This window comes from Heterodontus francisci, chromosome 5 (genome assembly GCF_036365525.1).
Source record: "Heterodontus francisci isolate sHetFra1 chromosome 5, sHetFra1.hap1, whole genome shotgun sequence".
NCBI lineage: Eukaryota > Metazoa > Chordata > Chondrichthyes > Heterodontiformes > Heterodontidae > Heterodontus > Heterodontus francisci.
Window position 1 is genome coordinate 7,150,070 of NC_090375.1, and position 27,312 is coordinate 7,177,381.

At 46.2% G+C, this 27,312-nt stretch overlaps 1 protein-coding gene across 2 annotated transcripts in view; it reads left to right on the top strand.

The window, feature by feature from the left end:
• The window catches only part of abcf2a (ATP-binding cassette, sub-family F (GCN20), member 2a), a 110,704-nt gene that overhangs the window by 16,835 nt on the left and 66,557 nt on the right, over nt 1-27,312 (top strand). For both annotated transcript variants that reach the window (XM_068031064.1, XM_068031065.1), the window contains exon 2: nt 20,432-20,638. In XM_068031064.1, coding sequence (XP_067887165.1) covers nt 20,467-20,638 — 172 coding nt within the window. In that variant the 5' untranslated portion in view covers nt 20,432-20,466. The remainder of the gene's footprint in view (nt 1-20,431; nt 20,639-27,312) is intronic.

Sequence of the window (27,312 nt, forward strand, 5' to 3'; positions counted from 1 at the left end):
CCCTCCTGTTCTCAGACTTGTATTCTCTGGACCCTCCTTTACAGTAGTGAAGCATGGACAACTTATGCAAGCCAAGAAAAGCAACTGAACAGCTTCCACCTCTGCTGCCTCAGACAAATATTGGGCATCTTTTGGCAGGACAGAGTGCCGAATGCAGAAGTACACCAGTGTGCAGGGATCCCCAGCATGTTTGCCCTCTGGTCATACGTGCCGAATGGGTGATGGCCACATCCTCTATGGTGAGCTTGCTGTTAGCAAAAGACCAACAGGTTGCCCACAATGGCAATACAAGGATGTCTGCAAGCAAGACCTCAAGTTGACTGGGATCAATGTCAATGCATAGGAAGTCCTTGCTGTTGACTGGGGTTCCTGGAGAATGGCAGTCAGGAAGGGCATGGAAAAAGCAAAGGACGAAAGAAATTACCAGATAGCAGATGGAAAAATCAGTTGACCTCAGGCCAATGATATTCATCTGTGCCAGCTCTGCAAGGGATTGCCACCCACGAGTCAGCCTCTACAGATACAAGGGGCGATGTTCAACTCTGATGTGACATATACCCCGGGCGCAGTCTATTGTCTTTCAAGACTGCCGGATGCCTGCTGCTACACTCAATGAAAAGACAGTGCTTCTGCTGTTGGTGCTGCCTAGCTGACCCAGGCTATTGTGTACGCTGTAGACCAAAACTATTTTGGCCTTATCCAAGGCTTTGTTTTGCTCCTGATTTTCCTGAACAATGTTTTACCTGTTAAATTGGAATGTGTCATTTCTACGGACAGCATTTGGAATGAAGTTGGATAACTCTACTGAAGAGCTGGCACAGACGCTGTTTCCTGTGCACAGTTCCCTGTGCTCTAATGGAACAGGTTAAGCTGCTATCCCTACTTCTCCAAATATACCAGAATTTGTGCGGAGCACAGCTTCCTTGATGTAGGAACATTAGAACTGTAACGTGCAGCTGCTTCTATAATCTTGCTATTTGATGTAATGTACAGTGTGTTTTATACTCTCAAAGGAAAGGAGTGTCCAACAACAGTTTCTAATATTATACAATTTTGCCTATTTGACAAGATAGATTCCTGACATTGCAAGGTTCATTGAAGGTTACAGTTGGACTAAATTTATTGCCTTGATCCTTCCAATAACAAAATTAACGGTGTTTGTGCTTGAATACTCCTCTGTTTCCCACCATTTCTGCCAATGTTGCTGAAGTGTGGATGCACGGGTGTCTGATACCTGATCAGAGTGGACATGGTATTCAACTGGAGGTCCTTTTTAAAGTGCAAACTTGATTTTGTTGCCTTCTCATTTGTATATGTATCTGCACATTCTCCCACGTTCCCTTCTCTCCCGTTTTACGACAGAGGTTACTGGATGCACTGTCTTGAGGGTTCATCTACATTAAACCAAAGTCCTTTCTATCCATTCAGGTGGAAAGTTCTTGTGGCACTATGCAAAGAGGGAGGGGAACGAGTTTTCCCAGTACCCCTCAAACAACACCCCCAAAAGCAAGTCAACTGGTAATTTATCTCGTTGCTGTTTGTGGGATTTTGCTGTGTGCAAATTGGCTGCTGCATTTCCTACATTACAACAGTAACTACACTTCCAAAGTACGTCATTGACGTCGTGAAAGACATGATGTGAATGTAAGTTCTTCCTGATTTGTATTATATGAAACTTCATGTACTCGCTGTATAACACTCGAGTTTGATACGTGGTTTGCAAGGCTACTGACTTGATGGCTCTCACGGGATACTGGAGGGACCCATGCTTGGGCTCCAGCTGTTCACAATATATATCAATGATTTGGATGTGGGGACACAAAATTAGCTGGGATTTGGAGAGACTTAAGTGTGTGGGAAAGAACATGGCAGATGCAATATAATATGGAAAAATGTGGGTTTGTCCATTTTTTAGATTAGATTAGAGATACAGCACTGAAACAGGCCCTTCGGCCCACCGAGTCTGTGCCGAACATCAACCACCCATTTATACTAATCCTACACTAATCCCATATTCCTACCAAACATCCCCACCTATTCCTATATTTCCCTACCACCTACCTATACTAGTGACAATTTATAATGGCCAATTTACCTATCAACCTGCAAGTCTTTTGGCTTGTGGGAGGAAACCGGAGCACCCGGAGAAAACCCACGCAGACACAGGGAGAACTTGCAAACTCCACACAGGCAGTACCCGGAATCGAACCCGGGTCCCTGGAGCTGTGAGGCTGCGGTGCTAACCACTGCGCCACTGTGCCGCCCTTTTGGTTGGAGGAATAGATGTGCAGACTATTTCTTAGGTCAGTTTTTGTCCAGTGTGTGCAGGAGGGTTTTCTGACACAGTATGTAGACAGGCCAACCAGGGGCGATGCCACATTGGATTTGGTACTGGGTAATGAACCCGGCCAGGTGTTAGATTTAGATGTAGGTGAGCACTTTGGTGATAGTGATCACAATTTGGTTCAGTTTACCTTAGCGATGGGAAGGGACAGGTATATACCACAGGGCAAGAATTATAGCTGGGGGAAAGGAAATTATGATGCGATTAGGCAAGATTTAGGATGCGTAGGATGGGGAAGGAAACTGCAGGGGATGGGAACAATCGAAATGTGGAGCTTATTCAAGGAGCAGCTACTGCGTGTCCTTGATAAGTATGTACCTGTGAGGCAGGGAGGAAGTTGTCGAGCGAGGGAGCCGTGGTTTACTAAAGACGTTGAAGCGCTTGTCAAGAGGAAGAAGGCGGCTTATGTTAGGATGAGACGTGAAGGCTCAGTTAGGGCGCTTGAGAGCTACAAGCTAGCCAGGAAGGATCTAAAGGGAGAGCTAAGAAGAGCAAGGAGAGGACACGAGAAGTCATTGGCGGATAGGATCAAAGAAAACACTAAGGCTTTCTATAGGTATATCAGGAATAAAAGAATGACTAGAGTTAGATTAGGGCCAATCAAGGATAGTAGTGGGAAGTTGTGTGTGGAATCAGAGGAGGTAGGGGAAGTGTTAAATGAATATTTTGCATCAGTATTTACAGTAGAGAAAGAAAATGTTGTCGAGGAGAATACTGAGATTCAGGCTACTGGGCTAGATGGGATTGAGGTTCACAAGGAGGAGGTGTTAGCAATTTTGGAAAGTGTGAAAATAGATAAGTCCCCTGGGCCAGATGGGATTTATCCTAGGATTCTCTGGGAAGCCAGGGAGGAGATTGCAGAGCCTTTGTCCTTGATTTTTATGTCGTCATTGTCGACAGGAATAGTGCCGGAAGACTGGAGGATAGCAAATGTTGTCCCCTTGTTCAAGAAGGGGAGTAGAGACAGCCCTGGTAATTATAGACCTGTGAGCCTTACTTCGGTTGTGGGTAAAATGTTGGAAAAGGTTATAAGAGATAGGATTTATAATCATCTTGAAAAGAATAAGTTCATTAACGATAGTCAGCACGGTTTTGTGACGGGTAGGTCGTGCCTCACAAACCTTATTGAGGTTTTCGAGAAGGTAGTTTCTTTACTCAGAGTAGTAGGGGCGTGGAACGCCCTGCCTGCAGCAGTAGTAGACTCGCCAACTTTAAGGGCATTTAAGTGGTCATTGGATAGACATATGGATGAAAATGGAATAGTGTAGGTCAGATGGTTTCACAGGTCGGCGCAACATCGAGGGCCGAAGGGCCTGTACTGTGCTGTAATGTTCTAATTCTAATTGTTCTAATTAAATGGTGAGAGATTAGAAAGTGTAGATGTACAAAGGGACCTGGGTGTCCTTGTCAATAAGTCACTGAAAGCTAACATGCAGGTGCAGCAAGCAATTAGGAAGGCTAATGGTATGTTAGCCTTGATCACAAAAGGATTTGAGTACAGGAGTAGTGAAGTCTTGCTTCAATTTAATAGAACCTTGGTTAGACTGCACTTGGAGTACTGTGTGCAGTTTTGGTCCCCTTACCTTAGGAAGGAGATTATTGTCATAAAGGGAGTGCAGCAAAGATTCACCAGACTTGTTCCCGGGATGGCGGGACTGTCCTATGAAGAGAGATTGGGGAAACTGGGCCTGTATTCGCCAGAGTTTCGAAGAATGAGAGGTGATCTCATTGAAACCTACAAAATACTTAAAGGGATAGGCAGGGTAGATGCAGCTAAGATGTTTCCCCTGATTGGGAAGTCTAGAACCAAGGGACACAATTTCAGAATAAGGGGGAAGCTACTCAGCACTGAGATGAGGAGAAATTTCTTTACTCAGAGGGTTGTGAATCTTTGGAATTCTCTACCCCAGAGGGCTGTGGAAGCTCAGTCATTGAGTATGTTTGAAGCAGAGATTGACAGATTTATAAATACAAATGACATAAAGGGATATGAGGATAGTGTGGGGAAAGGCATTGAAGTGGATGATCAGCCCTGATCGTATTGAATGGCGGAGCAGGCTTGATGAGCTGAATGGCCTACTCCTGGTCCTATGTGCTATACTGAGGGAGCACTGCACTATTGGATTGTCACCTTTCAGATGAGATGGTAAATCGAGGCCCTGTTGGCCCCCTCGGGTGGATGTAAAGATCCCATGGCATTATTTGAAGAGCAGGGGAGTTATTCCTGGTGAACATTTATTGCTCGACCCACATCACAAAAAACAGATTATCTAGTCATTATCACATTGCTGTATGTGGGATATTGCTGTGCACAAATTGTCTAACACATTCCCTATATTGCAACTGTCTACACTTGGTACTTTATTGTCTGTAAATCACTTTGGGCTGTCTTCTGCACCTGTTCCTGCAGCGTCCTGCTCTGACTCCCAGCTCAGAAGGATAAGGAAGTGTATCAGTTCAGAAGAAGCCTGTATTCCCTTCCCAATCTTGGCATTGATCTGCCAACATGATTCTTGTCTTCACTATTCTGTCCAAAAGCAAAGTGCCTCTTGATGTCAGCCCTAAGTTTATCGTTTACCATTTGAACCTCTCCCTACCATCATGGTTTGATTTGAAGTAATGTTACACATTTATTCTTTCAGTCTTCAGCGAGCTCCCCTCTTCAGTGTTACTTTCTCATTGATGCAAAGCCCAGGTTTGGCTGTTCTTTTTCCTCCTTTTATTCCTGTGACATGGGACATGAGCCTTCTGGCTCTTCACACCACTTCCAGAACTTGAATTTCTCTTCTGTCCCATACCTGTCCATTTGCAGTTTTACTAGCACATCCTGTGACTTGGCTCAACAGTTCATTCTATCTGCTTCCACTAGATGGATAATACTGATTGCTGAGGTCTGTGGGGGAGTGAAATTTCTGTCGTTGAAAGCAGCTGTTCATTTCCCCACAAAATGATTAGCATCGGTCAGTCCTGGTGCCCCACCAGGAGGCAGCATTGTATTAACCTTAGGAAACTGCTTTCATTTTGTCAGATAAAACCCGTTCTGAAATCTCATTCCTTTCTTGTTCCGAGCATTGTTGCTTTTCCTGCATTATAACTTTTTTGAATTTGCTGATTTAGGATGAGTGTCACTGGCTCGGCCAGCATTTAATGTTTAGTCCTAATTGCCCTTCTTGAACCGCTGCAGAACACTTGTTGTAGGTGCTCCCCACGGTGTTATTATGGAGGGAGTTCCAGGAATTTAACGCAGTGACAGTGAAGGGATGGTGATATTGTTACCATGCAGATGGACTGTATTGGTTCAAGAAGGCAGCTGATCACCACCACCTCCAGGGGAATTAGGAATGGGCAATAAATGCTGGCCTAGCCAGTGGCGTCTACATCGCATGAAATGAAGAAAAAAAAGCTCAGGATGGTGTGTAACTTGGAGGGGAACTTGCAGATTAGTGTTACCAAGCACCTGCTGCCCTTGTTCTTAGAGGTGGTGGGTTTAGAAGGTGCTGTTGAAAGATGAGTTCAAGGTGAGTTGCTGCAGTGTATCTTGATGGTGCACCCTGTTAGCAGTGTGTTCCAGTAGTGGAGAGAGTGAATGTTTGTTTAAGGTGATGGATGGGCTAAGTGCACTCCTGTCCTGGATGGTGTTGAGCCTCTTGTGTGTTGCAGCTGCACTCATCCAGGCAAGTGGAGAGTATTCCATTACACTCCTGACTTGTTCCTTGTAGACAGTGGACAGGATTTGGGGAGTTACTAGGTGTTAATCGCCACAGAATTCCTGGTTATGGCTGGTTAAGTTTCTGGTCAATGGTAGCCGCTAGGATTTTGAGTTGGGATTTGATGATGTCATTGAATGTGAAGGGGAGAGGCTTACATTTTCTCTGGGAGATGGTTATTGCCTGGCACTTGTGTGGCATGAATGTTACTTGCCACTTATCAGCCCAAGCCTGAAGATTGTCCAAGTCGTGCTGCATGCGAGCACAGATGGCTTCAGTATCTGAGGAGTTGCAAGTGAAACTGAACACTGGAATTATCAGTGAACCTCCTCACTTCTGACTTTATGTTGGAAAAGTCATTTGAAGCAGCTGAAGATAATTGGGCCTAGGACACGACCGAGAACGCCTGCAGTGATAACCTAGGGCTGAGGATGATTTGCCAACAACAACCACGACCATCTTCCTTTGTGCTAGGTACGATTCCAACCAGTGGAGAGTTTTACCCCCAATTTCTATTGATTTCAATTTTGCTAGGGCTCCTTGATGCTACACTCGGTCAAATGCAGCCTTGTTGTCAAGGGCAATCACTCTCCTCTCACCTCAGGAATTCGGCTCGTGTGTCCACATGTGCACCAAGGATGTAATGAGGTCAGAAGCTGAGTGATCCTGGTGGAACCCAAACTCAGCATTGGTGAGCAGGTTATGGCTGAATAATTGCTGTTACATGGCATACTCCATGACACCTTCCATCACTTTGCTGATGATTGAGAGTAGACTGCTGGAGCAGTAATTGGCTAGATTTGGATTTGTCCTGTGTTTTGTGGACAGAAACATAGAAAATAGGAGTAGGCCATTCGGCCCTTCGAGCCTGCATTGCCATTCAATATGATCGTGGCTGATCGTCCAAACTGAGTACCCTGTTCGCGCTTTCTCCCCATATCTCTTGATTCCTTTTGACCCTAAGAACTACATCTAACTCTTTTTCTTTCTTGAATATATTTAATGATTTGGCATCAACTGCTTTCTGTGGTAGAGAATTCCACAGGTTCACCACTCTCTGGTTGAAGAAATTCCTCCTCATCTCAGTCCTAAATGGCTTACCCCTTATCCTTAGACTGTGACCTCTGGTCCTAGACTCCCCTGCCATCGGGAACATCCTTCCTGCATCTAGTCTGTCCAGTCCTGTTAGAATTTTGTAGGTTTCTATGAGATCCCCTCATTCTTCTAAACTCTAGCGAATACAAGCCGAATCGACCCAATCTCTCTTCATACGTCAGTCCTGCCATCCCAGGAATCAGTCTGGTGAACCTTCGCTGCATTCCCTCCATAGCAAGAACATCCTTCCTCAGGTAAGGAGACCTGGGTTTTCTCCGGGTGCTCCGGTTTCCTCCTACAAGCCAAAAGACTTGCAGGTTGATAGGTAAATTGGCCATTATAAATTGTCACTAGTATAGGTAGGTGGTAGGGAAATATAGGGACAGGTGGGGATGTTTGGTAGGAATATGGGATTAGTGTAGGATTAGTATAAATGGGTGGTTGATGTTCGGCACAGACTCGGTGGGCTGAAGGGCCTGTTTCAGTGCTGTATCTCTAATCTAATCTAATCTAAAACTGCGCACACTACACCAGATGTGGTCTCACCAAGGCCTTGTATAATTGCAGCAAGACATCCCTGCTCCTGTACTCAAATCCTCTCCTAGGAAGGCCAGCATACCATTTGCCGCCTTAAATGCCTATTGCACCTGCATGCATGCTTTCAGCGACTGGTGCACAAGGACACCCAGGTCTCGCTGCAAACCCACCCCCCCCCCCACCCCCTTTCCCAATCTATCGCCGTTCAGATAATCTGCCTTTCTGTTTTTGCCACCAAAGTGGATAACCTCACATTTATCCACATTATACTGCACCTACCATGTAGTGCCCACTCACTCAACCTGCCCAAATGGAACTTCTCTGTATCTTCTTCACAGTTCACACCCTCACTCAGCTTTGTCTCATCTGCAGCCTTGGATATGTTACATTTAATCCCCTCATCTATATCATTATATTGTGAATAGCTGGGGTCCTAGCACTGATCCCTGCGGTACCCCACAAGTCACTGCCTGCCACTCGGAAAAAGACCCATTTATTCCTACTTTGTTTCCTGTCTGCCAATCAGTGCTCTATCCATGTCAGTACCTTACCCCCAATCCCATGTGCTTCAATTTTGCACGCTAATGTCTTATATGGGATCTTATCAAAAGCCTTCTGAAAGTCCAAATATACCACATCCACTGGTTCTCCTTTATCTATTCTACTAGTTACATCCTCAAAAAAATTCCAATAGATTTGTCAAGCATGATTTCCCTTTCATAAATCCATGTTGACTTTGTCCAATCCTGTCATTGTTTTCCAAGTGCTCTGCTATTACATCTTTTATAATGGACTCTAGCATTTTCCCCATGACTGATGTCAGGCTAACCGGTCTATAATTCCCTGTTTTCTCTCTGCTTCCTTTTTTAAATAGTGGTGTTACATTAGCTACCCTCCAAACTGTTGGAACTGTTCGAGTCTATAGAATTTTGAAAGATGCAATGCATCTACTATTTCAAGGGCCACTTCCTTAAGTACTCTGGGATGTAGATTATCAGGCCCTGGGGATTTATCGGCCTTCAATCCCATCAATTTTCCTAACACCATTTCCCTACTAATACTGATTTCATACAGTTCTTCTTTCGCACTGGACCCTATGTTCCCCAACATTTCTTGGAGGTAATTTGTGTCCTCCTTTTGTGAAGACAGAACCAAAGTATGTATTTAATTGGTCTGCCATTTCTTTGTTCCCCATTGTAAATTCCCCCGTTTCTGACTGTAGGGGACCTACATTTGTCTTCACTAATCTTTTTCTCCACACATGGGCGGTACAGTGGCGCAGTGGTTAGCACCGCAGCCTCACAGCTCCAGTGACCCGGGTTCGATTCTGGGTACTGTCTGTATGGAGTTTGCAAGTTCTCCCTGTGATGGCAAGGGTTTTCGCCGGGTGCTCCAGTTTCCTCCCACATGCCAAAGACTTGCAGGTTGATGGGTAAATTGGCCATTATAAATTGCCCCTAGTATAGGTAGGTGGTAGGGGAATTGAGGGAAGGTGGGGATGTGAGAGGGTAATGGGATTAATGTAAGATTAGTATAAATAGGTGGTTGATGGTCAGCACAGACTCAGTGGGCTGAAGGGCCTCTTTCAGTGCTGTATCTCTAAATAAAATAAATAAAAATAAATAAATATCTATAGAAGCTTTTACAATCAGTTTTTATGTTCTCTGCAAGCTTACACTCATACTCTATTTTCCCCTTAATCAGTCTCTTTGTCCTCCTTTTGCTGAATTCTAAACTGCTTTCAATCCTCAGATTTGCTGCTTGTTCTGGCCATTTTATGTTTCTCCTCCTTGGATTTAATACTATCCGTAATTTCTTTTGTAAGCCACGGTTGAGCCATCCTTCCTCTTTTTTAGTTTTGTGCCAGACAGGAATAAACAATTACTGTAATTCATCCATGCGATCTTTAAATGCTAGCCATTGCCTATCCACTGTCAACCCTTTAACGTTCCCCAATCTATCGTAGCCAACTCGCGCCTCATACCTTCATAGTTTCCTTGACAGGATATAACTGGGCAATTTTCCACATTGCCGGGTAGAAGCCAGCGCTGGACCTGGACTGGAACAGCTTGGCTAGGTGTGTGGCTAGATCTGGAGCACAGGTCTTCACTACAGCTGAGATGCTGCAGACAGTCATTTTCTGTATCCAAATACATGTTGAATAAGGTTTTTAAAACCAGCAGGGAAAAGATCAACAGACAATTGGAGAAGTTGGAGTTAATTGACAGTCAGTACTTTTTGTAAAATAAGAGCAAAATACTGCAGATGCAGGAACTCGGAAATGAGAACAGCAAGTGCCGGAAATACTCAGTAGGTCTGGCAGCATCTGTGCAGAGAGAAATATAATGTTTCAGGTCTGTGATCCTTCATCAGAACTGACAAAGGTTCGAAATGTAACAGTATTTGAGCAAGTGGGTGGAGGGAGGGGGTGAAAAGAAGAAAGGAGGGACTGTGATGGAGGGGGGTGCGGGGGGCGGGTGGATGTGGTGAGGGAAGAGATTAAATGACCGTTGTCATGGGTCAGAATGCAAATGGAGTGCTAAACAGTTGCAACAAAAGACAAAACATGAGTCCAGAGAGTGCTAATGGCAGAATAATGAACAGCTCTGTACGAAAGCAAAAACATGAAAAATAAGTTTAAGACCAGCACAAAGTTTAAAAAAAAATAAAAAATTGAAAAAAGAGAATTGTATATATTAAAACAAATAAATAAACAAAAAATAATGGGGCTCATGGTCTGAAATTATAAAACTCAATATTGAGTCCAGAAGGCTGTAGAGTGCCTGATCGGTAGATGAGATGCTGTTCCTCGAGCTGGCGTTGATGTTCACTGGAACACTGCAGCAGGCCAAGGACAGAAATGGGGGCATGGAAACAAGCTGGTAAATTAAACTGGCAAGCAACCGGAAGCTTGGGATCATATTTGCAGATCAAGCGGAGGTGTTCTGCAAAGCGGTCACCCAAGTATAAATGGGTGGTTGTTGGTCGGCACAGACTCGGTGGGCCGAAGGGCCTGTTTCAGTGCTGTAACTCTAAATAAAATAAAAAATAAATCTGTGTTTGGTCTCTCCAGTGTGGAGGAGACCGTGCTGTGAGCAGAGAATACAGTGTACTAAATTGAAAGAAGTACAGGTAAATTGCTGCTTTACCTGGAAGAAGTATTTGGGTGCCTTGGGTGGTGAGGAGAGAGGAAGTAAACAGGCAGGTATTACACCTGCAATTGCATGGGAAGGTGCCATGGGAAAGGGAAGAGGTGTCGGGGGTGATGGAGGAGTGGACCAGAGGGAACGGTCCCTTTGGCATGCTGACTAGAGGGGAAGGTGTTTTTGGTCCTTTGGATGTGGAAGCTGGTGGGGTTGAAAGTGAAGATAAGAGGAACCTTGTCACAGTTCTGGGAGGGAGGGGAAAGGATGACGACAGAAGTACGGGAATTGGGTTGGACACGGTCCAGGACCCGTTGACCACAGTGCGGGGGATCCTCGGTTGAGGAAAAAAGACATCAGAGGCGATTTCTGGGAGGTTGCATTGTCAGAACAGCTGTGTCGGAGACAGAAACTGGGAGAATGGAATGGAATCCTGACAGGAGACAGGGTGTGAGGAAGTGTAGTCAATGTAGCTGTGGGAGTGGGTGGGCTTATAATGAATTAGTGGACAGCCTATCTGCAGAGATGGAGACACAAGTCCGGGAAGGCAGGTGTTGGAGATGAACCATGTGAAGGTGAGAGAAGGGTAGAAATTAGAAGCAAAGTTGATGAGGTTTTCCAGTTAAGGGCGAGAGCGGGAAGCGGCACCAATACAGTCATCATACCGGTAAAAGAGTTGGGGAAGGGGGCCTGAGGCGGACTGGAACAACGAATGTTCGACAGCCCACAAAAAGACAAGCATAGCTAGGACACACAAAGGTACCCATAGCAACATCTTTTTATTTGGAGGAAGTGAGTGGAGTTGAAGGAGAAGTTGTTCAATGTGAGAACAAATTCAGACAGAGGAGGAGAGTGGTGGTGGATGGGGACTGGTTGGACCTCTGTTCAAGGAAGAAGCGGAGAGCCCTCAGACCATCTTGGTGGGGGATGGAGGTGTACAGAGATTGGACATCCACAGCGAAGAGGCGGCAGTTCGGGCCAGGAAACTGGAAACTGTCAGTGACATTGGGGAGACCAAATGCAGGTTGGGTGACCGCTTTGCAGAACACCTCTGCTCAGTCTGCAAGTATGATCCTGAGCTTCCAGTTGCTTTTCATTTTAATTCACCACCTTGTTCCCGTGCCCACATTTCTGTCCTCAGCCTGCTGCAGTGTTCCAAACTTGCGGAATAGCACCTCCTTTCCAATTAGGCACCCGAAAACCTTCTGGACTCAATATTTTTCATGTTTTTGCTTTCGTACAGCTGTTCATTATTCTGCCATTAGCACTGTCTCTGGACTCCTGCTGTGTCTTTCACTACAACTATATAGCACTCCATTTGCATTCTGTTCCATGACATCGGTTTTCATTTTTTTTTTCTTAGGCCCCCAGTGTCCTATCAGAGCCCTTCCTCCCTCTTTTTTCTCTTTTCCCCGCTCTCCCCCCCACTTTTCACTTGCTCAAAAACATTTCTAACTTTTGCCACTTCTGATGAAGGGTCACAGACCTGATACGTTAGCATCTATGCAAAGAGAAACAGAGTTGCCAGACCTGCCGAGTATTTCTGGCACTTTCTGTTCTCATTGCAGATTTGTGAAAGGCAGATCATGCTTGACTGACTTTTTTTTTTGATGAAGTAATAAGGGAAGTTGATGAAGGGAATGTAGGGATGTTGTCGACATGGATTTTAAGAGTTTTTGACTAAGTTCCACACGCAAGTCTGACTACCAAAATTTGAGGGACAGTGTCAGCTTGGATTATATATTGGCTTTAGGACAGTAAAATGCAAGAGTTGTTTTGTAGACTGGAGGATGGTATACAATGGTGTTGCCAAAGGGTCAGTGCTAGGACTGTTTTTGTTTGCTGTATGTAAATGACTTGGTTATTGCCATACAGAGTAAAATTTCAATTTAGCCAATCATACCGATCTTGGCGGTATTGTAGCCAGTGAGGATGATTTGAACCATCTGCAACAGGACATAGGCTAGCAGAATGGGCCAATAGGTGGCAGATGGAATTTAATACAGGCAAGTGTGAGGTGGTGCATTTTGGCCGAAGAATAGGGAGAAGCAAAATAGACTAAATGGTACAGTTCTAAAGAGTGTCCTGGGACAGAGGGACCTAAGAGGTTCATGTTCATCAATCTTTGAAGACGGCAGGAACTATTGAGTAATCAGCAAAGCACATGGGATCTTGTGCTTCATCGAATATTTTTTTTTAATTCGTTCGTGGGATGTGGGCATGGCTGGCTCAGATGGCATTTATTGCCCATCCCTAATTGTCCTTGGAGAAGGTGTTGGTGAGCTGCTTTGAACCGCTGCAGTCCCTGGGGTGTAGGTACACCCACAGTGCTGTTAGGAAGGGAGTTCCAGGATCTTGATCCGGCGACAGTGAAGGAATGGCGATATAGTTCTAAGTCAAGATGATGTGTGACTTGGAGGGGAACATGCAGGTGGTGGTGGTCTCATGCATCCGCTGCCCTTGTCCTTCTAGGAAGGTATTGTCTGAGGAGCCTTGATGTGTTGCTGCAGTGCATCTTATAAATGGTACACACTGCTGCCACTGTGCGTCAGTGGTGGAGGACTTGATTGGCACCTCATCGACAAACAATCAAGTGGGCTGCTTTGTCTTGGATGGTGTTGAGCTTCTTGAGTGTTGTTGGAGCTACACCCATCCAAGCAAATGGAGAGTATTCCACAACACTCCTCACTTGTACCTTGTAGATGGTGGACCGGCTTTGGGTGGGGAGTCAGGAGGTGAGTTACTCGCCGCAGGATTCCGAGCCTCTGACCTGCTCTTGTAGCCATGGTATTTATATGGCTACTCCAGTTCAGTTTCCAGTTGATGGTAGCCCCTAGGATGATCGTGGGGGATTCAGTGATCATAATGCTGTTGAATGTCATGGGGAGATGGTTAGATTCTTTCTTGTTGGAGATGGTCATTGCCTGGCACTTGTATGGCACGAATGTTACTTGCCACTTATCAGCCCAAGCTTGGATATTGTCCAGGTCTTGCTGCATTTCTACGCCGACTGCTTCAGTATCTGAGGAGTCGCGAATGGTGCTGAACATTGTGCAATCATCAGCGAACATCCCCACTTCTGACCTCATGATTGAAGGAAGGTCGTTGATGAAGCAGCTGAAGATGGTTGGGCCTAGGACACTACCCTGAGGAACTCCTGCAGTGGTGTCCTGGAGCTCAGATGATTGACCTCCAACAACCACAACCATCTTCCTTTGTGCTAGGTATGACTCCAACCAGCGAAGAGCTTTCCCCGAATCCCATTGACCTCAGTTTTGTGAGGGCTCCTTGATGCCATATTCGGTCCCTTGATGCGAAGGGCAGTCAAGGGGAGGTGGTGGTGTAGTGGTAATGTCATTGGACTAATAATCCAGAGACCCAGATCTGGGAGCATGGGTTCGAATCCCACTACAGCAGGTGATGAAATTTGAATTCAATTAATCTGGGATTAAAAAGCTAGCCTAATGGTGACCATGAAACCATTGTCGATTGTTGTAAAAACCAATCTGGTTCACTAATTTCCTTCCTTTAGTGAAGGAAATCTGCTGTCCTTTACCTGGTCTGGCCTACATGTGACTCCAGACCCACAGCAATGTGGTTGACTCTTAAAATGCTCTCTCAAATGGCCTAGCAAGCCATACAGTTCAAGGGCTATTGGGGATGGGCAATAAATGCTGGCCTAGCCAGTGATGCCCACATCTCACGAACTAATAAAAACTCTCACCTCACCTCTTGAGTTCAGCACTTTATTCCATGTTTGAACCAAGGCTGTAATCAGGTCAGGAGCTGAGTGGCCCTGGCGGAACCCAAACTGAGTGACACTGAGCAGGTTATTGCGAAGCAAGTGCCGCTTGATAGCACTGTTGATTATACCTCCCATCACTTTAGAGATTGAAAGTAGACTGAGACAGTAATTGGCTGGGTTGGACTTGTCCTGCTTTTTGTGCACACAACATACCTGGGTAATGTTCCACATTGCTGGGTAGATGCCAGTGTTGTAGCTGTACTGGAGCAGCTTGGCTACGGGCGTGGCAAGTTCTGGAGCACAGGTCTTCAGTACTATTGCCGGAATATTGTCAGGGCCCATAGCCTTTGCAGTATCCAGTGGCTTCAGTTGTTGCTTGCTATCACGTGGAGTGAATCAAATTGGCTGAAGACTGGCATCTGTGATGCTGGGGACCTCAGGAGAAGGCCGGGATGGATCATCCACTTGGCATTTCGGGTTGAAGATTGTTGCAAATGCTTCAGCCTTATCTTTTGGACTGGTGTGCTGGACTCCCCCCATCATTGAGGATGGGGATATTTGCGGAGCTGCCTCCTCCAGTTAGTTGTTTAATTGTCCACCACCATTTACGACTGGATGTGGCAGGACTGCAGAGCTTAGATCTGATCTGTTGGTTATGGGATCGCTTAGTTCTGTCTATCACATGTTGCCTATGCTGTTTGGCACAAACGTAGTCCCGGGTTGTAGCTTCACCAGGTTGACACCTCATTTTGAGGTCTGCCTGGTGCTGCTCCTGACATGCCCTCCTGCACTCTTCATTGAACCAGGGTTGGTCTCCTGGCTTGATGGTAATGGTAGAGTGGGGGATATGCCGGGCCTTGAGCTTACAGTTTGTGGTTGAATACAAGTTTGCTGCTGATGTCCCACAGCGCCTCATGGATGCCCAGTTTTGCATTGCTAGATCTGTTCAAAATCTATCCTATTTAGCACAGTGGTAGTGCCACAAAACACGATGGAGGGTATCCTTAATGTGAAGATGGGACTTCGTCTCCACTTGGACTGTGCGGTGGTCACTCCTACCAATACTATCATGGACAGATGCGTCTGTGACTGGGCAGATTGGTGAGAACGAGGTCAAGTATGTTTTTCCATCTCCAGCTGCCGCAGACCCAGTCAATCAGCTATGTCCTTTAGGAATCAGTCAGTAATGGTGCTACCGGGCCACTCTTGGTGATGAACATTGAAATCCCCCACCCAGAGTACATTCTGCGCCTTTGCCACCCTCAGTTCTTCCTCCAAGTGCTGTTCTACATGGAGTACTGATTCATCAGCTGTGGGGGGTGAGGAGGGGTGCAGTAGGTGGTAATCAGCAGGAGACTTCCTTGTCCATGTTTGACCTGATGCCATGAAACTGCATGGGGTCCGAATTCGATGTTGAGCACTCCCAGGGCAACTCCCTCCCAACTGTGTAACTACTGTGCTGCCATCTCTGCTGGGTCTGTCCTGCCGGTGGGACAGGACATACCCGGGGATAGTGATGGCAGTGTCTGGGACATTGTAAGGTATGATACCGTGAGTATGACTGTCAGGCTGTTGTTTGACTAGTCTGTGGGACAGCTCTCCCAACTTTGGCACAAGCCCCCAGATGTTAGTAAGGAGGACTTTGCAGGGTTGACAGGACTGGGTTTGCATATTGTCGTTCCCGGTGCCTAGGATGGTGGTCTGTCCGGTTTCATTCCTTATTGACTTGGTAGCAGTTAGATACAACTGAGCGGCTTGCTAGGCCATTTCAGAGGGCATTTAGGAGTCAAACACATTGCTTTGGGCCTGGTGTCACATGTAGACCAGACCAGGTAAGGACAGCAGATTTCCTTCCCTATCACAGAATCGTTACAGTGCAGAAGGAGGCCATTTGGCCCATCGTGTCTGCAGCGGCTCTCTGAAAGAGCAACTCCCTCAGTTCCATTCCCCTGTCTTTTAATTCCAAATTTATTAATTGAATTCAAATTCCACTTTCTGCTGTGGTGCAATACGAACCCATGTCCACAGAGCAATAACCTGAACCTCTGGGTTACTAGTCCAGTGACAGTACCACTATGCCACCATCTCCCCTACATAAATAGAGGCAGCCAAGTTCTGTTGAACCTTTTATAAAGCTCTGGTTAGGCCACACTGGAATATTGTGCCCAATTCTAGTCGTCTCACTTCAGGAAGGATGCGAGGGTTCTTGAGTCGAGCCTGCTTTAGGTCGGGAAAAAGAACCCGACCGAACCACAGCAGGTCCGAGCCCGATCCGATCATCCCTTCACTTAACTTCCTGACATCGAACTGTCAAGAAGCTTCAGCGGATGCGCGAGACGTCATCGTGACATTACTCGCTCACTGCGCAGACTCAGTTTTGTTGCTGACTCCCAGCTCAGATTTTTTTTTTTTCATTTTTAATGCTAACCAGCAGAGCACTTAATGTGTGTCCAGCCCGGCCTGAGCCCGAAAGCCGGCCCTGGAAGATTGGCCTGACCCGACATGTCGTCTGGTTCGGGTCGGGTAGCAGGCCTCTGGAACAAAGAACGGTACAGCACAGGAATGGGCCATTCGGCCCTCCAAGCCTGCGCCGATCTGGATGCCTGCCTAAACTAAAACCTTCTGCACTTCCGGGGTCCGTATCCCTCTATTCCCATCCTATTCATGTATTTGTCAAGATGCCTCTGAAACGTCTCTATGGTACCTGCTTCCACCACCTCCCCCGGAAACAAGTTCCAGGCACTCACCACCCTCTGTAAAGAACTTGCCTCGTACATCTCCTCTAAACTTTGCCCCTCTCTCCTTAAACCTATGTCCCCTAGTAACTGACTCTTCCACCCTGGGAAAAAGCTTCTGACTATCCACTCTGTCCATGCCACTTACAACTTTGTAAACCTCTATCATGTCGTCCCTCCACCTCCGTCGTTCCAGTGAAAACAATCCGAGTTTTTCCAACCTCTCCTCATAGCTAATGCCCTCCAAACCAGGCAACATCCTGGTAAACCTCTTCTGTACCCTCTCCAAAGCCTCCACGTCCTTCTGATAGTGTGGCGACCAGAATTGCACGCAATATTGTAAGTGTGGCCTAACTAAAGTTCTGTACAGCTGCAGCATGACTTGCCTATTTTTATACTCTATGCCCTGACCGATGAAGGCAAGCATGCCGTATGCCGCCTTGACTACCTTATCCACCTGCGTTGCCACTTTCAGTGACCTGTGGACCTGTACGCCCAGATCTCTCTGCCTGTCAATACTCCTAAGGATTCTGCCATTTACTGTATGCCTCCCACCTGCTTTAGACCTTCCAAAATGCATTACCTCACATTTGTCCGGATTAAACTCCATCTGCCATTTCTCTGCCCAAGTCTCCATCCGATCTATATCCTGCTGTATCCTCTGACAATCCTCATCATTATCCGCAACTCCACCAACCTTTGTCGTCCACAAACTTACTAATCAGACCAGCTACATTTTCCTCCAAATCATTTATATATACTACAAAGAGCAAAGGTCCCAGCACTGATCCCTGCGGAACACCACTAGTCACAGCCCTCCATTCAGAAAAGCACCCTTCCATTGCTACCCTCTGTCTTCTATGACCGAGCCAGTTCTGTATCCATCTTGCCAGCTTCCCTCTGATCCCATGTGACTTCGCCTTTTGTATCAGTCTGCCATGAGGGACCTTGTCAAAGGCTTTACTGCAGTCCATATAGATAACATCCACTGCCCTTCCTTCATCAATCATCTTCGTCACTTCCTCAAAAAACTCAATCAAATTAGTGAGACACGACCTCCACTTCACAAAATCTTGCTGCCTCTCGCTAATAATTCCGTTTGTTTCCAAATGGGAGTAAATCCTGTCCCGAAGAATCCTCTCTAATAATTTCCCTACCACTGACGTAAGGCTCACCGGCCTATAATTTCCTGGATTATCCTTGCTACCCTTCTTAAACAAAGGAACAACGTTGGCTATTCTCCAGTCCTCTGGGGCCTCACCTGTAGCCAATGAGGATGCAAAGATTTCTGTCAAGGCCCCAGCAATTTCTTCCCTTGCCTCCCTCAGTATTCTGGGGTAGATCCCATCAGGCCCTGGGGACTTATCGACCTTAATGCTTTGCAAGACACCCAACACCACCTCCTTTTTGATAATGAGATGACTGAGACTATCTACACTCCCTTCCCTAGGCTCATCATCCACAGTGGCGCAGTGGTTAGCACCGCAGCCTCACAGCTCCAGGGACCCGGGTTCGATTCCAGGTACTGCCTGTGTGGAGTTTGCAAGTTCTCCCTGTGTCTCCGTGGGTTTTCTCCGGGTGCTCCGGTTTCCTCCCACAAGCCAAAAGACTTGCAGGTTGATAGGTAAATTGGCCATTATAAATCGTCACTAGTGTAGGTAGGTAGGTGGTAGGGAAATATAGGGACAGGTGGGGATGTTTGGTAGGAATATGGGATTAGTATAAATGGGTGGTTGATGTTCGGCACAGACTCGGTGGGCCAAAGGGCCTGTTTCAGTGCTGTATCTCTAATCTAATCTAAGTCCTTCTCCTTGGTGAATACTGATGCAAAGTACTCATTTAGTACTTCGCCCATTTCCTCTAGCTCCACACATAGATTCCCTTCTCTGTCCTTGAGTGGGCCAACCCTTTCCCTGGTTACCCTCTTGCTCTTTATATACGTATAAAAAGCCTTGGGATTTTCCTTAATTCTGTTTGCCAATGACTTCTCATAACCCGTTTTAACCCTCCTAACTCCTTGCTTAAGTTCCTTCCTACTGTCTTTATATTCCTCAAGGGATTAGTCTGTTCCTAGCCTTCCACCCTCTACTTGAGAGGGTGCGGAGGAAATTTACTGGAATGGTTCCAGGAATGAGGGGTTTTACCTACAAGGTTAGGTTGGAGAAGCTGGGGTTGTTTTCTTTGGAGCAAAGGAGGTTGAGAGGGGATTTGATAAAGGTGTACAAGATATGACAGGTTTAGTAAATTAGATAAGGAAAAGCTGTTTCTAGTAGCTGCTGGTACAAGGACTAGGATACAAATTGAAGGTTTTAGCGAAGAGCTGCAGGGGGGATGTGAAGAAAAACGTTTTTATGCAGCAAGTGGTAATGATCTGGAACACTCTGCCTTCAAGGGCGCTGGAAGCGCAGATGAGGAATCATTTCAGGAGGCAATAAACCTTGCTGGGTTAGAGGGGGAATGGGACTGACTGGTTTGCTGTGCAGAGTGTTGGCATGGACTTGATGGACTGAATGGCCTCCTGTGCCGCAATGGCTTTGAGTCTATCTAAGTTATGGGGGTGAGGAGGTGAATTTTAAATTCTGAGCATGGAGCTATTATAGGTCAGTAAGCACGGCACTTGGGTGAGTGGCAGGGACTTGGTGTGAATTAGGAAGCAGACTTTTGCATGAGCTGAAGTTGAAGGTATTGGGAGTCTGGCAAGGGGACTTTTGGAATAGTTGAGTCTGAAGCTAAGCAAGATATGGATCAGGGTTTCAGCAGCAGCTGAGTTGAGGCAAGGGCAGACACTGATATTAGGGAGGATGTAATAGGTGGTTTTGGTGATGCAGAGGACCTGGAGCTGGAAACTCGGCTTGGTAAAATGGGATGCTACAGTTCAGCTTCAAACATGTTTGCAAGTGCGGCTTGTTTCTGTGTAATTTCTGTCTAATTCTGTGTATGTTGCTGGCTCCGCGTCTGCATTTGGAGTCTCTGGTTTACACAGGAGCCTGATTGCTGCTGTTGTGGTTAGAGTGGGGCATTGTACGGTAATTGCTCTCGTGAAACACTGGTCTGATATTGTGTGCAAGACCAGAGATTAAAAATCAAATTCCTTCCTTTAATAGAAGTGCTTTATGTTTTCACAGGTTCTACTTCCACTAACGCAAACGAGCCAACAGCCATGCCTTCAGACCTGGCCAAAAAGAAGGCAGCCAAGAAGAAGGAAGCTGCAAAAGCTCGTCAACGTAAGCCCAAGGCCATAGACGGCTCTGAGGAAAATGGTGACCTTGGCACAGACGACCTGCAGAATTCTGAAAGGCTGCAGATGAATGGCTCTTCTGTTTATGATGCAGGTATGGACTTCAATTGGGGAAATGCCTAGCATCCCTCTCTATGAAGGGATTCTTTACCAGTGTCCCCTGCACCAGTTGAGACCAGTGTTGGCCTGTTCTCTGTGCATTGTGAGAGAGTTCTGTGGTTCAAGTACAAAAAACTGATTTCACAAGTTGAGTACCTGAGAAGAGGTGTCACTTAATAGTTAAGTGACTGTAAGAGGTAAATCTTAACATTTGAACTGAGAGTAGGATAAAGTTCAAATCTGTAGAAGATAAGTTTGGAACTGATGGTCAGGAAGTGCATCGCAGGGGAGCAGTCCCCAGCTGGAGTTCTGGAAGCGAGAACTATGGGATCATTGAAACTAGGTCCTGCAGTGCGGAGAGTGCAGAGCTTTCCTGATTGGATGATCCAAGTTCAGCATAATGTCTTCCTTCACCTGCTGATCTTGCCTTGAGGTAAGGCTCTGTTGTGAGGTGCATTTAATACGAACATATGAGTTAGGAGCAGGAGTAGGCCACTTGGCCCCTCGAGCCTGCTCCGCCATTCAATAAGATCATAGACACATAGAGTTTACAGCACAGGAACAGGCCCTTCGGTCCAATGCACCTGCACCGACCATCAAGCACCCATACAATCCAATCGCTTTTTCCAGCACTTGGCCTGTAGCCTTGTATGCTATGGCGTTTCAAGTGCTCATCTAAATACTTGAGGGTTCCTGCCTCTAACACCCCTCCAGGCAGTGTGTTCCAGATTCCAACCACCCTCTGGGTGGAAAGATTTTTCTTCAAATCCCCTCTAAACCTCCTGCCCCTTACCTTAAATCTATGGCCCCTGGTTACTGACCTCTCCGCTAAGGGAAAAAGTCTCTTCCTATCTATCCTACCGATGCCCCTCATAATTTGGTATACTTCAATCATGTCCCCCGTCTGTCTTCTCCGCTCCAAGAAAAACAACCCTATCCTATCCAGTCTCTCTTCATAACTGCAATGCTCCAGCCCAGGCAATATCCTGGTGAATCTCCTCTGCACCCTCTCCAGTGCAATCACATCCTTCCTATGGTGCGGTGACCAGAACTGTACACAGTACTCCAGCTGTGGCCTAACTTGTGTTTTATACAGCTCTATCATAACTTCCCTGCTCTTACATTCTCTGCCTTGACTAATAAAGGCAAGTATCCCTTCCGAACCACCTTCTACACCTGCCTTCAGTGATCTATGGACAAGCATCCCAAGGTCCCTCTGACCCTCTGCACTCCCTAGGATCCTAACATCCATTGTATATTCTCTTGCCTTGTTAGCCCTACCAAAGTGCATTACCTCACACTTCTCAGGATTAAACTCCATCTGCCACTGCTCTGCCCATCTATATCGCTCTGTAATCTAAGGCTTTACTCCTCACTATTTACGACACCACCAATTTTTGTCGTCTGCGAACTTACTGATCATACCTACTATCTTTGGCCTCCTTGTCTCAGGGGACAATGGGTAAGTGCCCGGAGGTGGTCAGTGGTTTGTGAAGCAGCGCCTGGAGTGGCTATAAAGGCCAATACTAGAGTAACAGACTCTTCCACAGGTGCTGCAGATAAAATTGGTTGTCAGAGATGTTTCGCAGTTGGCTCTCCCCTTGCGCTTCTGTCTTTTTTTCCTGCCAACTGCTAAGTCTACTATACTCACATCTAAATCATTGATGTACACTACAAACAGCAAGGGTCCCAGCACCGATCCCTGTGGTACGCCACTGGTCACAGTCCTCCATTGGCAAAAGCAACCCTTGACCATCACCCTTCGCCTCTTGCCACTAAGCCAATTTTGGATCCAAATTGCCCTGGATCTCATGGACTCTTACCTTCTTAACCAATCTCCCATGCGGGACCTTATCAAAAGCCTTACTGAAGTCCATTTAGACTACATCAACTGCTTTACCCTCATCTACACATCTAGTCACCTCAAAAAAAATGCAATCAAGTTAGTTAAACATGATCTCCCCCTGACAAAGCCATGCTGACTATCCCTGATTAATCCCTGCCTCTCCAAGTGGAGATTAATCCTGTCCCTCAGAATTTTTCCGATAATTTCCCAACCGCTGATGTTGGACTCACCAGCCTGTAATTACCTGGTTTATCCCTGCTACCCTTCTTGAATAATGGTACCACATTTGCTGTCCTCTGGTACCTTTCCTGTGGCCAGAGAGGATTTGGAAATTTGTGTCAAGCCCCTGCTAGCTCCTCCTTTGCCTCACATAGCAGCCTGGCATACATCTCATCTGGGCCTGGGGATTTATCCACCTTTAAGCCCGCTAATACTTCTTCCTTTTTCAATGCTAATTTGATCAAGTATATCACAGTCCCCCTCCCTGAACACCACACCTACATCGTCCCTCTCCACAGTGAACACAGATGAAAAGTAATCATTCAAAACCTCACCTGTGTCCTCCGGCTCCACACACACATTACCTCTTTGATCCCTAATGGGCCCCACTTTTTCCCTGGTTATCCTCTTTCCTTCAACATACTTATAAAACGCCATGGGATCTTCCTTTATCTTGTCTGCCAATGATTTTTCATGTCCCCTCTTCACTCTCCTAATTACTTTAAGTACTCCCCTACACTTTCTATACTCTTCCAGGGGCTCTGCTGTTTTCAGTGCTCTGAATCTGTCATAAGCCTCCTTTTTTTTTTCCTTATCCAATCCTCTATCCCTTGACATCCAGGGTTCCCTTGATATGTTAGTCCTATCCTTCACCTTGACAGGAATATGTTGGACCTGAACAAAGAAAACTACAGCACAGGAACAGGCCCTTCGGCCCTCCAAGCCTGCGCCGATCCAGATCCTCTATCTAAACATGTCGCCTATTTTCTAAGGGTCTGTATCTCTTTTCTTCCTGCCCATTCATGTATCTGTCTAGATACATCTTAAAAGACGCCATTGTGCCCGCATCTACCACCTCCGCTGGCAACGCGTTCCAGGCACCCACCACCCTCTGCGTAAAGAACTTTCCACGCATATCCCCCCTAAACTTTTCCCCTTTCACTTTGAACTCGTGTCATCTTGTAATTGAATCCCCCACTCTGGGGGAAAAAGCCTCTTGCTATCCACCCTGTCTATACCTCTCATGATTTTGTACACCTCAATCAGGTCCCCCGTCAACCTCCGTCTTTCTAATGAAAATAATCCTAATCTACTCAACCTCTCTTCATAGCTAGCGCCCTCCATACCAGGCAACATCCTGGTGAACCTCCTCTGCACCCTCTCCAAAGCATCCACATCCTTTTGGTAATGTGGCGACCAGAACTGCACGCAGTATTCCAAATGTGGCCGAACCAAAGTCCTATACAACTGTAACATGACCTGCCAACTCTTGTACTCAATACCCCGTCCGATGAAGGAAAGCATGCCGTATGCCTTCTTGACCACTCTATTGACCTGCGTTGCCACCTTCAGGGAACAGTGGACCTGAACACCCAAATCTCTCTGTACATCAATTTTCCCCAGGACTTTTCCATTTACTGTATAGTTCACTCTTGAATTGGATCTTCCAAAATGCATCACCTCGCATTTGCCCTGATTGAACTCCATCTGCCATTTCTCTGCCCAACTCTCCAATCTATCTATATTCTGCTGTATTCTCTGACAGTCCCCTTCACTATCTGCTACTCCACCAATCTTAGTGTCGTCTGCAAACTTGCTAATCAGTCCACCTATACTTTCCTCCAAATCATTAATGTATATCACAAACAACAGTGGTCCCAGCACGGATCCCTGTGGAACACCACTGGTCACACGTCTCCATTTTGAGAAACTCCCTTCTACTGCTACTCTGTCTCCTGTTGCCGATCACTATTTCCTTTCTGATTGACTCCCACTGGTCTGATGTAGACTTTCCTACAAGTAGCTGCTCCCAGTCCACTTTGGCCAGATCCTGTTTAATCATTTTGAAATTGCCCCCCCCACAATTCAGTACCTTTTATTTCTGATCCCTCTATGTCCTTTTCCATAACTACCTTAAATGTTATGGTCACTATCCCCGAAATGCTCTCCCACTGCCACTTCTGCCACTTGTCCGGCTTCATTCCCTGGGATTAAGTCCAGTACCGCTCCTCCTCGTAGGGCTCTCTACATGCTGGCTCAAAAAGCACTCCTGAATGCACTTGAAGAATTCCGCCCCCTTTTAAGCTTTTTGCACTAATGCTATCCCCTACTATTATTACCCTCTTATTTTTGAATCTACATACCTGCTCCTCTATCACTGCCTGACTTTGTTTGTTTGGAGGCCTGTAGTACACTCCCAGCCAAGTGAATGGCCTCATTAGAGGAACCTTCTAAGATATCATCCCTCCTTACTGCAGTAATTGACTCCTTAATCAACAGTGCAGTGTCTCCTCCTCTCTTACCCCCTCCCCTATCACGTCTGAAAATTCTATACCCTGGGATATTAAGCTGCCAGTCCTGCCCTTCTCACAACCATGTCTCAGTGATAGCAATTAATATCATATTCACATGTGTTAATGAACACCCTCAATTCATCTGTCTTAGTAGTAAGACCTCTTGCATTAAAATAGATACAATCCAGCCTTGCATTATTTGTTTGAGCCTTAACAGGTCGACATATACTCTGCCCTCCAGACTGACTTTGTTTCTCTTCTAAATTTGAATATACATCATTCCTTACTGTGCTTCCGCTCTGTATCCTATTCCCCTGCCAAATTAGTTTAAACCCCTCAACAGCATGAGCAAACCTCCCAGCAAGGATGTTGGTCTCGTTCCAGTTCAGGTGCAACCCGTCCGTCTTGTACAGATCCCACCTGCTCCAGAAACAGACCCAGTGATCCAGGAAACTAAAGCCCTCCCTCCTGCACCATCTCTTCAGCCATGCATTCATCTGCTCTAACCTCCTATTCATATACTCACTAGCTCGTGGCACCGGAAGAAACCCAGAGATTACAGCCTTTGAGGTCCTACTTTTTAATCTGCCTAGCTCCCTAAATTCTTTATGCAGTACCTCATCCCTCTTTCTACGTATGTCATTGGTACCAACGTGGACCACGACCTCCGGCTGTGCACCCTCACCTTCCAGAATACTCTGTACCCGCTCAGTGATATCCATGACCCTTGCACCAGGGAGGCAACATATCATCCTGCAATCACGTCTACGACCACAGAAACGCCTGTCTGTTCCTCTCACCACAGAATCCCCTACCACTATTGCCCTTTTTTTCCATCCCAGCACATCTGAGTCACCAGTGATATTCTGGTTATGACTCCTGGTGCATTCTCCAGAGGAACCCTCTTTCCCATCAGTACCCAGAACTGAATACCGGTTAGAAAGTGGGATGTCCTCTGGGGACTCCTGCACTACCTGCCCTGACTTCCTTGTCCGTCCGGCAGTCACCCCTGACTCTGCTTGCCTCGGCACCAGCTTGACTACTTCCTGAAACGTGCCATCCACATAGTCCTCCACCTTGTGGATGCGCCACAGTGACTCCAGCTGCCGTTTGTGCCCTGGTGTATGTTTCCACTTGGGGGTCACTGTGAGCTTTTGAGTTTCACGTCATAAGATCATTTAAAAAATGGGAGCAGGCGTAGGTCATTCGACCCATCATATGCTCTGCCATTCTATAAGATCATGGCTGATCTAATTGTGGCCTTAACTCAACTTTCCTGCCTGGCCCCCCTCGATAACCCTTGACTGCCTTGTAGATCAAAAATCTGTCTAACTCAGCCTTGAATATATTCAATGATCCAGACTCCGCTGCTCTCTGGGGTAGAGAATTCCAAAGATCTTGTGAGAAGAAATTCCTCCTCATCTCCATCTTAAAAGGGAGACCTCTTATTTTGAAACTATGTCCCCTAGTTCTAGATTCTCTGCATCTACTCTGTCAAGCTCCCTCAGGATCTTGTATGTTTTAATAAGATCACCTCTCATTCTTCTAAACTCAAATGAGTATAGGCCCAACCTGCTCAACCTTTCCTCATAAGACAACCCCATCATCCCAAAAATCAACCTAGTGAAGCATCTAAAAGGGCTTGATGGAGTAGAAGCTGAGATTGTTTCCACTGGTTGGGGAATCTGGAATGGGGCACACAGTTTCAAGATAAGGGGCCAATCATTCAGGACTGAGGTAAGAAATTACACTTGGGTTGTGAATCTTTGGAATTCTCTACCCCAGAGGGTTGTGGATACTCCATCATTGAATACATTTAAGGCTGGAGATAGATCGATAGATTGATTTTTGGTCTCACAGGGAATAAAGGGATATGGGGAGCGGGCAGGAAAGTGGAATCAAAACCGAAGATCAGCCATGATCGTATTGAATGGCGGAGCAGACTCGATGGGCCATGTGGTCTACTTCTCCTATTTCTTGTCGTCTCGTGTTCTCTGAATTGCTTCCAATGCAAGTATATCCTTCCTTGAGTAAGGAGACCAAAGTTGTACCCAGTACTCTAGGTGTGGTCTAACCATTGCCATTCACCATTGTAGCAAGACTTCCCTACTTTTGTACTCCATCCCCCTTGTAATAAATACCAACATTCCATTTGCCTTCCTCATTACTTGCTGTACCTGCATGCTCACTATTTGTGATTTATGTACAAGGACACCCAGATCCCTCTACCGCAGCATTCTGCAGTCTCTCTCTCTCCATTTGAAATAAAATTCTGCTTTTCTATTCTTTCCGCCAAAGTGAACAGCCTGT